The 11158-nt window shown below is 45.5% G+C and overlaps 3 protein-coding genes across 3 annotated transcripts; 2 read left to right on the top strand and 1 right to left on the bottom strand.

Annotated features, from left to right (window-relative positions):
• Positions 1-12: 12 nt before the first annotated feature.
• LOC131267023 (bladder cancer-associated protein) lies at positions 13-1774 on the bottom strand. The gene is made up of 2 exons (XM_058269766.1): positions 1762-1774; positions 13-1700 (listed from the first exon to the last, which is right to left on the bottom strand). The coding sequence occupies exon 2, from the start codon at positions 1497-1499 to the stop codon at positions 1266-1268; it is 234 nt and encodes a 77-aa protein (XP_058125749.1). The 5' UTR covers positions 1500-1700; positions 1762-1774; the 3' UTR covers positions 13-1265.
• A 1563-nt stretch (positions 1775-3337) lies between these two features.
• On the top strand, positions 3338-4951 carry LOC131267018 (DNA primase small subunit). Its single transcript, XM_058269761.1, has 3 exons — positions 3338-3577; positions 3658-4612; positions 4693-4951. The coding sequence occupies exons 1-3, from the start codon at positions 3448-3450 to the stop codon at positions 4886-4888; spliced, it is 1281 nt and encodes a 426-aa protein (XP_058125744.1). The 5' UTR covers positions 3338-3447; the 3' UTR covers positions 4889-4951.
• A 641-nt stretch (positions 4952-5592) lies between these two features.
• LOC131264677 (uncharacterized) lies at positions 5593-10158 on the top strand. The gene is made up of 8 exons (XM_058266948.1): positions 5593-5814; positions 6458-6552; positions 6647-6867; positions 6938-7711; positions 7784-8137; positions 8196-8636; positions 8713-9349; positions 9421-10158. The coding sequence occupies exons 1-8, from the start codon at positions 5593-5595 to the stop codon at positions 10070-10072; spliced, it is 3396 nt and encodes a 1131-aa protein (XP_058122931.1). The 3' UTR covers positions 10073-10158.
• Positions 10159-11158: the final 1000 nt, after the last annotated feature.

Here is an 11158-nt window from a genome sequence, read left to right as displayed (position 1 = left end):
TGGGAATTTGCTGAACAGCAGGAACGATTATCTTTAATTTTTTTTATTAATTAGTTTACGTTTTCATTTGCTTTAATGGTTTTAAACACGCTAACCTAGGGTTTTATGGTGGTTTAAAAAATAAATATTACATTTATGTTCATAACTATTTACATTAATCGTTCGATCTTTTAGATTGATCACTCCCACGTGTTCTGAATTTTGATTAATTTCGCATATACGCACGCCATGTGCACGCTATGTTTGATACACCGCGGGTTGCAATAGTTTCTTATTTTCCTTCATACGTTTCGTTTGTTTTCCTGTTTCATTTCACTATCACACCAAGTGCCATCAAACACGGTTGGATGATGTTTGGAGCAAAGTGGTTCGTTTGCATGTAGACGCGATTAATCTAGGAAATCTGTTTGGGCTGATTGCTGGACGATTACGATACGGTCAATTTTGAACGGACTACAGTGTCGCAAGATGTTATATGTTACCTTCCTTCTACTCACAGTTGAGGAAGGGGAATATTGGGTAGTTTAGAATAGCCAAACGCTTGAATAACGACTAGTGGTACATATGTTATTTAGTGTTTTTGTTGAAAGAAGAGTCCCGATAAAGCTCCTACTCCTGCATGTTCCTGTTTGCCTTCCGCATACCTGTTCTTTTTCTTATTTTTTATGCTTCGACACTGTATATTTTCGATGGCTACATTTTTATGATCACTTTTCTTATGTGGTACGTTTATGTTTTCTATTTAACAGCAGTTCACTATCAGCCAATCAATCCCGGAGTCTCAGTTCAACTCGCAAACGAGCACAGCACAACCGCTATAGCATTAGTTTCAAAAGTCTTTGCGTTCTCAAAAAGTGTCTTTCCAAGTGAGTACATGGAAAAAGGGGGTTTACAACGAGGGAAATATGATTCAGCTATATCTAACTGCTACTAATCCTATTGCGCACTAGCCGCTGATATCAGCAAGTCACACATTTCTCTAAATCTTTGGCCGTTTGTGAATAAACTGATAGAATCAAAGAAACACACCGTTTGTCACCACCAGGAAAACGGAACGGCATTAATACCTTTCGAATCCAGCGGGAACACATCGAATGCAAAACAAAGGAGGGAAGGTTTGAAAAAAGAAAAAGATGTTTAAAACTATCATAACTAACTAGCTCATTTTCCCATCGTCCGATTATGTTCTGCCAGCACCGCCTCATTGTCCTGTGTCCATCATCGTTCGACGTCAACGTGGCCGCTGGGAAATTGGTTGGTGCCGTTTAGCCATTCTCGCAAGTATGACCCTCGCAATTTCCCCAAAACAAACAGTTGCCACTGTTGCATAGCAGGAAAACGGCCATCACAAATACTAGGCTGCATATGGTGCAGGGTTTACGCTCCAGAAAGAATCCGATCAGGTAGAGCACGATAAACATGACGTGGGTTTGCATGAGCGCCGGATTCGTCGGCTTGGGAATCAATAACACCGGGATGAGGCATTGCAAGCAGTACATGTCTCCAGCGCGTTGCCCGTCCACACACGGATTCCAGTTCGTCGCAAAATTGTATGTCTTTCCTTAGTGCCAGGGCCACCGTACGCCAACGAAACTGCTGCCCGTCCTACCCTCACGAGTGGTTCGATTGCGTGAATGTTTGTTTTGGATTGCTTGCTTTAGGTTATGCAGAATCCGAAACGCCGACGATGTAGACAGGAGCTAAAGCGACGGCTTGAATCAGACCGAGGTGTTGACGGAATTTTCGTAAGAAACAGTTTACCATTAAATATTACTTTTCACCATCAAACATTGCTTTGCTTTTGTGGACATTTTAACAAATTTTTTCGACTGTCTGCTTTTATTATGACAGCTGACTTTTGACAAACGTCACGCATTCCGATTTACTTCCAATATTTTTAACCTATGGGTTCGTTGGACAAACTTTTCGTCATGCCGAACCCAGTTCCAATATGATATACAGTTCGATGAATGGCTTGACAAGCATTGTACTGTCAGCTGCAAAGTGATGTCGAGTCAAAGATCTTTTTTTGCTCCACCAATGTTGTGACAGTTGGTTGAAAAAGTGTTAAAAAACTTCTAACATACAGGTGGGAGATCTCCGCCAAAATCTTCGCGAAATAGGTAATTGGTAATACGCTTTGGTAGGTTATGAGGTGTAAATGTCAAAAAAGCCTACCAAAAATACACTTAGCCAGGTTCTTTTTGGTAGGCATGTATACCTTTGGTAGGAAAGTGCAGCAAGGTTCTCCTTGGGTTGTTATTTTCCAAAGTTGGTGTTATTTTTAATAGTGAAGAACATGCTGTTGATATCATGCTATTTTTCACCCAAGTAATGCGTAGAATGTGGAAAAACCCTCGGGGGGTCCTCGACAGCCGAGCGGTAGCGCCGGTTAGAAAATCGGCCCATGAGCGCCGGGGCTCACCACCTCGACGGCGTGGGTTCGAATCCCAACCGAGACCGGACCCTCCCCTGTACGAGAGGACTGACTATCCACGTACAACAGGGAAACAAGTCTCGTAAACCCTTAACGGGCAGGCATGACCAAGAGGTCGTTACGCCAAGAAAAAGAAAGAAAAAGTGGAAAAACCGCGTGGTCAACATTATTTTACAACAATTTTCAAGTTCAATTGAGGGCGTTGGCCGTTTGACCGTGCGAGGCACACGATTGCTTCGCGATAGCCATCAGATTATCGTAGGCGATCCTGCGACCTTACTTAAGTTAATTTAACAGTAGGAGTAAACCCCTGGTTACAGCTTTATTGAGTGGTCACAGTTTTACGCAAACGCATGCGTTTACGTTTTTTCCCATGGGAGAGATAGGTTAATCGAGTAAACTACAGTCGATATCCGACTTACGTATCTCAAACACATAGCTTATACTAGGAGTCAAGAGATGGAGTTTTTGTGTACATGTATCATAGAATATTAATAATTTTACTTTTTCCGTTAATATGAATGCAATGCAAGCGTATTCAAACAATATAAATTGCAATAAACCAAATAAAAAACGTAAGTTGTGCATATGTGTAATTTGCATATTTTTTCGTATGGTTGCACATCTCAGGAATTTACATCGTTGTAATAAACCCAATCTTCTGTCAAATTTTGAAAACCGCGTTTCTCCGAATCCACATATGTAGAGTACTGTGTATGTCGGATATCTACTGTACTTCCGCTAACTTTTTTGCGATTTATAATTGGTAAACAAAACAGGGAACAATTGTCACAAATCAATGTCAATATGGCTGCCACGATCAGGCTTTAGAGCTCACCTCTCTTAGAACCCACCTTGGTCAGCTGTCTAGATTGATTTGTTTATTTACCATTTGGCGCGCTTTCGGTTTTCGTTTCAATTGCTTCACTTTGCAGTTGTGGGACGCTTTTAGTTTTGTGTGTTTTGGTCTCTCGACTCTTTTCGTCATCTGTGTGCCCGCTTTGTAAATCATGCCCGAATTAGAAGAGACGAAAGCTAAAACGAGCTTTGACCCTAATATATTGCAGGACTTACTACCGCTGTACTATAAGCGATTATTTCCCCATAAACAGTTTTATCGATGGATGTCTTACGGACGTTGTAAGTAAAAAAGGAGCGTTGCACTTGAGTCAGTCATTAATTGTTCGCTAATTGTGAATTTAAAACACTTTTCTCCACAGCGGAAGTTTCGGTATTTTCCAATCGAGAGTTTTCGTTCACTCTGCAGGATGACATCTACATTCGGTACCAATCGTTCGAAAATCAACAAGACCTCGAGCGGGAAATATGCACAAAAGCGCCGTTCAAAATTGACATCGGAGCCGTCTACAACATACGCCCGAAAGATCATCGCGGCAGCATTGCCATGCATCCGGTCCAGCGCGAACTCGTGTTTGATATCGATATGACAGATTACGACGATATTCGTACATGCTGCAACGAGGCCAATGCATGCCAGCTGTGCTGGAAGTTTATGTCCATTGCGTGTCGCGTACTGGACGAAGCTTTGCGTGAGGATTTCGGGTTTGATCACTTGCTGTGGGTATTCAGCGGTCGCCGTGGTATACATTGTTGGGTGTCGGATAAATCGGCCCGACACCTGGACACGGCTGCTCGTTCAGCGATCGCGCAATACTTAAATGTACTCATTTCCGGCGGCGAGGGATCAACTTCGCGCGTCATCATCCACGATGAGATGCATCCGAGTGTAAAACGGGCGTACCGTATCATCGAACCAATGTTCGAGGAGATATGCCTTGTGGATCAGAATATTTTCGGCACGGCCGAGGGCGTAAAGAAACTGCTGGCCAACATTCAGGATCCCGCCACTCGCACGGACCTCGAGAAGCGCCTCAAGTCGGCACAGGGCGATTCTAAGCGCGTATGGAAGGAGTTTACATCATATTTCGAAGAGCTGCGCGTAACGGGCAACAATCGTTATCGGCGGTACAAGTTCGTCGTCGAGGAAACCATTCTGGCGTTCACGTACCCGCGCCTCGACATCAACGTTACGAAAGGATTTAACCACTTGCTGAAATCACCATTCTGCGTGCACCCGAAAACAGGGAAGGTCTGCATACCCTTCAATCCCAATATCGCCTTCAAATTCGATCCGACCGATGTGCCAACGATAACGTAAGTCTTATGCCATAACTTGAAATAATGCGAAATAATGTGAAATTTCATTGCTTATGCACTGCTTTCCGTTTGCACAGCGATCTGCTGAAGGAAGTGAACACGTTCGACGAAAAAAACACAGTCGAAGGTGAAGAGACACGCTCACGGATTAAGGACTACAAAAAAACGAGCATGTTCAAGGGGACCGTAATCTTCGAGGAGTTTCTCCGAAAGTTGGAGCAGACATTCAAAGGCAAGGCGGCGGCGCTCAGCGACAAAAAAATGGAGTTCTAAGGTGAAACATTACGTCATGTCATTTCCGTTACATTTGAACCGTAATAAATTCGCTTTAGCAAACAAATGGATCGAAATGTTTTTCTGTTGTAGTATGTTGTAATAATAGAGCAGACTAATTGTTATTATGCAAAAGAGTATATTTCATGACCACATGAATGCATGTCCTTCTATGGAAGTAAGAATAATGGTCTAACTTAATCCTTTTTCTTCGCGCATAGCGCAAATAAAGAACATAAAGAAACAAATAACCATCCCACCCAAGCGTACTCTATCCGGGGAGAACTATAAGGATCAATGATCCTGGCCGAACGAAACTACCGGCCGTGCATGGAAGAAATCACAATAGAAAAGACAGTGGGTAACAGTTATAAAAAAGCCCGCATACACAACACCATTCACGTAACCTGCACGCTTGTTGCTAGTCAGCATGTCCTATGCGTGCGGCATAACACGCTGGTCCTCAATGTTCTTCCAATGTCCCCTCTCCCACTCGCTGTAGTTGTGGGGCTTCCGGAAAACTGTTGTCAGCGCTCGAACCGCTCTCCGGAAAATCAGTATCATCGCGACTTTCCAACGGAACGTACACGAAAAGAAAGGCTCTACTAAGTGGACAAAATTAAACTAAAGTAAAAGTTTAGGAAGTGTGTTTCGGAAACATTGAAAGTGTGTAGAAGACTGCCAAATCTATCATCAGTTCTAGCATGCTGTATCGCCATCCGGCTGGGCGCGCTCAGTGTTTGCCTGCAGTGGTTTTTCCCATCGGTTTGCTACTTCTTTACTGCTCCGGTTGCATTTCACCAGTGCAATGCCTACCGAAAGTGTTCCGTAGTAACGACATTTGCGGGGTGTACAATGGCCATCGGGTTTACTTCGAGCTCGGAGATCGTGGCCAGCTGCAAGCGACTAATGTGACCATTCCTTACGTAAGTGTTTACCGCTCTCGGGTCGCCTATCGATTGTGGTGAGTCAGTTGGTTGGTTGATAATTGGATTACGAGGAGGCAAAACACTAAAGAGCATATCCGGTAAACGCGGAACCATAAATCAGGCAGTACGAGAGCGCATAAAACTAGAATATTCTAGACATCTGCGCAAACTTAAGACTTGTTGTGAAATTACTAACGAAACGAAACGCAGATTCTAAGGACACATGGCTAGCGTCCAAAAACTAATTCGCGTAGTTTTGCTAAATTGACCTTTTGGCGCCACTGTTGTTGAAATGTTATGAACGACAAAAGGAGCTAATTAGTAAGAAGACGGTGGCAAAGGTCAAGGTACATAAGCTTCTTTACTCGCACTAACCCTCTTATGATACGTGCTGTGTAACAATGGTATTTATAGTTAGAATCGCAGGAAATGTGCTGAAGAAATGGTTTCTTGCTTGGCAGAATATCCTCACAAAAGCAGGCTCAAATGAGTACTTTATCTAATTCCTATGCGAGCCATGAAAGATCGTCAAAATGGGGTTGAAAACTGACCCACCAACTATTCGTTTAAGATAGCCTCTTAGCTCAGTAATTTCCGGCGCTCATGCATTCCCCTTTCAAATACGTGTTTAATCCTTTAGCTCTCTCGAACGGCGTTGGTGAACCAAACCACCCCCAACGTTTGTACGCTCGAGCTGGTAACATGTCCATCGTGCAACTTCAAAATCTCATTAAGGTAAGAAAGCCAATCAACAATCATTCGCTTTTTTTCCTCGGACCACACATTGGCGCAGGATTAAATGAGGTAATAATTTTAATCCTTTCTACAGCTACTCGAACTTTCCGGCCAAGTGTGCTGTTCACAATGAACCGCCGTGCCGCTGCGACTATCTGGAATTTACTGAGCCACCGTTCGATTCGACGGAATACACCGGTCGGCGCAACTGTGGCCACGATGTGGTCTACCAAACGCAAACCCGTTCGGTGTTGATTAAATTCGTGTACTGGAGTAATCATTCGCATGCGTTCACCTTGGATTACGTTGCCGAGCGTAAGTTTGAATAATGTTACTCATTTGTCGCAGGGAAATCATTGTGCATGGCTTCATTTTCCATCTGCAGGCAATCGTGAGACAATTCAAGCAAATCCCGGACCCGCCCCCAATGTGACCAGTATTAATAACTATCTGCACCACCGTATCATCGCTACCCCCTACTTTCCTTCCTACTATCCGAGGGATTTCGGGAAGGAGTACGTCCTTAGCTGCAATGTCGAAGCGTGCCGCATCAATGTGATCTTCAGTGACTTCCAGTTGGCGAAAACGTCCACAATGGAATTCTACGACTGGAACGGGCAGCGCTTGGGAGCCGTGTCGGGGGCAATATTCCGCCCACCGGTCATTCAGAGCACAGGTCCTTCCATGATCATACGATTCTACGCTAACGGGGGCTCGGGGTTGGGCTACCGTGCGCTCGTATCCTTCCTGAATATTGCCAGCTCCGCGGAAGAGTCGCTGCATCCAAACACGAACTGTGGCGGCGTGGTGGAGAACATCGGCGGAGCGATCACGATGATGAAGATGCTCGATGGGACCAACGACACGCGAGTGTTCGATTGTGTGTGGCTCATAAAGCCCCCGAACACGTACGCCCATCTCAAGACGCACCTATCGCTGAAGGTGGAGACCTTCGAGAAATTGGGTCCCCATTCGATGCTAACCGTCATTCAGGGGACCACTTCCGACGGGACGGTACTCAGTGTGACGAAAGTTGATGGGGGGCTTGCGAAGAAAGATTTGGTGGTTCCTCTGACGTCTGGCTTCTACGTTCATCTTCGGGCAACATTCGGTCAACTGTCGCGCCTTGCGTTGGTTTACGCGGGATTTAGCTATTTAGGTAAGAATCACCTTTTATTTTTCTTGAAAGAAATAGCAGCTTATCGATCTTTTTCCTCAAAACTTATCGTAGACTGTTACATGGGAACGGAGTTTCTCTGCCAGAATCGAAAATGCATTCCCATACAGCTACACTGCGACGGTTTTGATCACTGTGGGGACGAAAGCGACGAACCGGAGAGCTGCGTCCAAGAATGGGCCGGTGAACCGATCGACCGACGGTGGTATTCGCACACCCCGAACTACTACTTTCCCAAGATGGACCACTATCCCGATCTGCGTACCGCCACCATCATTTTCATTGCCAGCAGTCTCGGACTTATCATGCTTATATCGGCCCTCATAGTGCTCCTTTATCGCACCGGAAGCCGGGCACGCCACCAGCGGGAACTTCAGAGTCAGCTGCAAACGATCAGTGAACTACTAGGTGAGTTCGATGTCCACCTTCACCAGTGCGGGTAACATAGCAAGAAATCCATCTTCAGTAAGTGTTATTCTTGTAGACAGCAACAATACGCACGGCCCGGAAGAACTAGACGATCCACCGATGTACGAAGCACCCCCAAACTACGACGAGATCATCAAGGTGGGAATGGACGAAGAAATGACGCGTAAACGACGCCGGCGTTCCTCATCGGCGTCCGGAAGACGCAGCCGTATGAGGCGCTCACGCCGACCGAGCAACACATCGGAGGTGCATAATCCCATACTGGAGGTTCAACTTCCTCCCGAGACGGGCAGCATTCCCTCGACGAGTGGCTATACGCTGGGCCGTGGTGGGAATGGGTTTGATGAATGCGACCACTACGATAGTGATGCGTACGAACGTTATTCGGACGTGGACATCGACGATCATGATCTACGGCTGGCCAACTGGGCTCAAACAGCAGACCGGGGTGATTTTCTCATCAGCTCCCGTATACTAGGTGAGTTTTTTTGGCCACGCCAAACGATACCGCGGTCAGGTGGTGTAAGCTTTGACATTTAGAATGGCGTTTACAGAAACTCCAGCGTCGCCTGCGGGCCCGAGCCAAAGCGTCGATGCTCCAACCTCCAGCCCACCGCCCACGTACGACCAAAGCAATGCTCGATTCTTTGCGAGCTGCACCGCGGCGCAACAAGCGGCCAGCGTTGCGGCTGGCATCACGCGTAGCATTGCGGAAGACGCTGTCCCGATCACACTCGGAATAAGTTTCCATCCCAGCACCACCGTTGTCAGCTTGCCTTCGTGCTCGGTCATCACACGTCCCGTGGAAATATCAACGTTAACATCAGCACCTGCACCACCGTCCACAAACACTCCGATGTCAGCTACTATCAACCAGACTTTGAGCACATCAACGGAGTATTCGAACGGAAACATTATTTGCACTAGCACTGTGTTAGCGAACAGCAATGCCATTATCACGTCAAGTAGTAACATGCATCCTACGGTCACTTGGAACGAGTCAACCCAGACAGAGCGTCCGTGGCAAATGTTTGGAGGAAGCTTAGATGACCATAGGTCTATGCAAAGACAAGTCCCTGCACCACTTGCAACGACGCAGACATCTTACAACTCATTGGACTTTGATCAGATGCAGGAGATCGATACCTATCTTCTTGGATATGGTAATGCAACGTCGGAGGACAATGGAGTGTAAGTATTGTAAACAATTGTGTAAATTTCTTACGATTTACCTGACCATTTTTGACTTTATTTTTTTTTAGATCTTCCGTCAGCAGTCAAGAAACGATCAACTCCAACCGAACTTCCCTAACGCAGCTAACAGTGTCCACGACTGGATCGTTTCCTCCGACCGTCTGTCTCTGCCAGTCGCTCAGGAGGGCACTAAGCAATCCCCAGGGCCATGCAGTTACGTCCCCTGCACCAGCATCCTCCGTTCTAAGCTACGAGATGATCAGCAAACATTGTCCTGCTTGTCGAGGGCAATCGATGGGTCGTAGCGCTACGCTCCAGCAAGCTGCTATCCCTGCTACATCAGGACCTACATACTGTGCACATTGCAATGGGCGCATCACGGGCGCGCCGGGCTTTCATCAGACGACCCGCAACAGTAACGAGACGAGCGGAGAGCAGCGAGAAAACGAAAAGACCGTCCTGCCTACCAGCGCCATGTGCACATGCGTTGGGAAGTTTCCATCACAAAGCAACATCACGCGGACGACATCCGCCGTGGGGACGTTGCTAGCCACGCGCACTTTTTCGATGGATCGGTTGGATGATGGCGGCTTCCCTGGTGGAAGCTACGGCAACGATCGACGCAGTGCGCGCAGCTCAACCAGTGCCGTGTCCCGATTCGATGCGTACATGAATGCAAACTATGCCACCACCAACAATGACCGGCGAAACGAAGCATAACTGACATGCGTCGTTCGGGTGTGATAATCTATCTTATTTATGTATGTAACTATGTGTAATAAAGATGTTTTTCGTATGAAGTAATAACAAAATCTGTACTAAACCATACCTTTACTTATAAGAACGTGTGGTAAACACTTGGAGCAGCGAGGTGCAAGCATCTAGCGAACAAAACCCATAGAAAGCTAATTTTGTCTGCCCCAGTCCCAAGGGATATAAGAACGAAATGGGGACTGCCAATCTCCTGGGACTGATACCCAGATCGATAGTATCGATGTTAAGGAGCACATTTCTTCTTTATAGGACAGTTCAAGGTTATTTAAATCCGCCTTTAATGTTTTATGTAGTAAATTTTAGTTCTCAAATGATGTCCCCCTCGTAGATCTGCATAAAGGTACGTTTTGATAAGCTCGTTCATCGCCGGACCTAACATGCAACAAATTCTTTTACCGGTATAATCTCCATCTATGATCTCAGACAAAAATACTAGTCGTTCAGCAAGCAATATCGTATTGTGTCTTGATGCAGAATTACCGTTTTTCAACGCAGGGATTATATTCGCCTCTCTCGATTGCGATTCAATAAACGCAACAATAATTTTCGCACCGCGTTTGGTAGATTGAGAATCAATTTATTTCAAATCTGATGCATTCCCGGCGATAATTTTTTACCTGAAGAATTAAAAGCTACTAGAATTACTACCAGATGCACCACTTTAATGAAAATTATAGTCCAGGAGCAAAACTAGACATTTTGGCAAACATGAATTTTCTTTAATTGTATCAACGGCAAATGAAAAGCCGTTGCGGTCGTCTAGTTTCAAATCAAAACACGTGGTATACCGACCGCTAGAGAGCGCTGAAGCGGAAAATAAGCCATTTTGAATATTCAAAATTCAAACAGCATGTCTGTTGCTCCAACGGCAGTTCTCAAAAACTCATTGGATTTAAAATTGAAAAGATTAAATAAATGAAATAAAAAAATATGGTGTTGCAGGTGGTGTAGCCACGATCGAAAACATGGCGGATGGGGCCTCATTTACTCTTTTATCGGCTGTTCTTTTGATTACTCACGACGAAGGAAAAA

The sequence above is a fragment of the Anopheles coustani genome, chromosome 2, assembly GCF_943734705.1.
Source record: "Anopheles coustani chromosome 2, idAnoCousDA_361_x.2, whole genome shotgun sequence".
Lineage (NCBI taxonomy): Eukaryota > Metazoa > Arthropoda > Insecta > Diptera > Culicidae > Anopheles > Anopheles coustani.
Note: the sequence above shows the minus strand (reverse complement) of the source record. Positions and strands in the feature narration are given on the sequence as shown.

Excerpts from the sequence above, each read along its gene's own strand:
- LOC131264677 (XM_058266948.1), top strand. The coding sequence starts at position 5,593 with ATGCTGTATCGCCATCCGGCTGGGCGCGCTCAGTGTTTGCCTGCAGTG. Across the intron at positions 5,815-6,457 it reads CTAATGTGACCATTCCTTAC|CTCTCTCGAACGGCGTTGGT; the intron begins GTAAGTGTTTAC and ends TTAATCCTTTAG. Across the intron at positions 8,637-8,712 it reads CATCAGCTCCCGTATACTAG|AAACTCCAGCGTCGCCTGCG; the intron begins GTGAGTTTTTTT and ends TGGCGTTTACAG.
- LOC131267023 (XM_058269766.1), bottom strand. The coding sequence starts at position 1,499 with ATGTACTGCTTGCAATGCCTCATCCCGGTGTTATTGATTCCCAAGCCG.
- LOC131267018 (XM_058269761.1), top strand. The coding sequence starts at position 3,448 with ATGCCCGAATTAGAAGAGACGAAAGCTAAAACGAGCTTTGACCCTAAT. Across the intron at positions 3,578-3,657 it reads ATGGATGTCTTACGGACGTT|CGGAAGTTTCGGTATTTTCC; the intron begins GTAAGTAAAAAA and ends TTTTCTCCACAG. Across the intron at positions 4,613-4,692 it reads ACCGATGTGCCAACGATAAC|CGATCTGCTGAAGGAAGTGA; the intron begins GTAAGTCTTATG and ends CCGTTTGCACAG.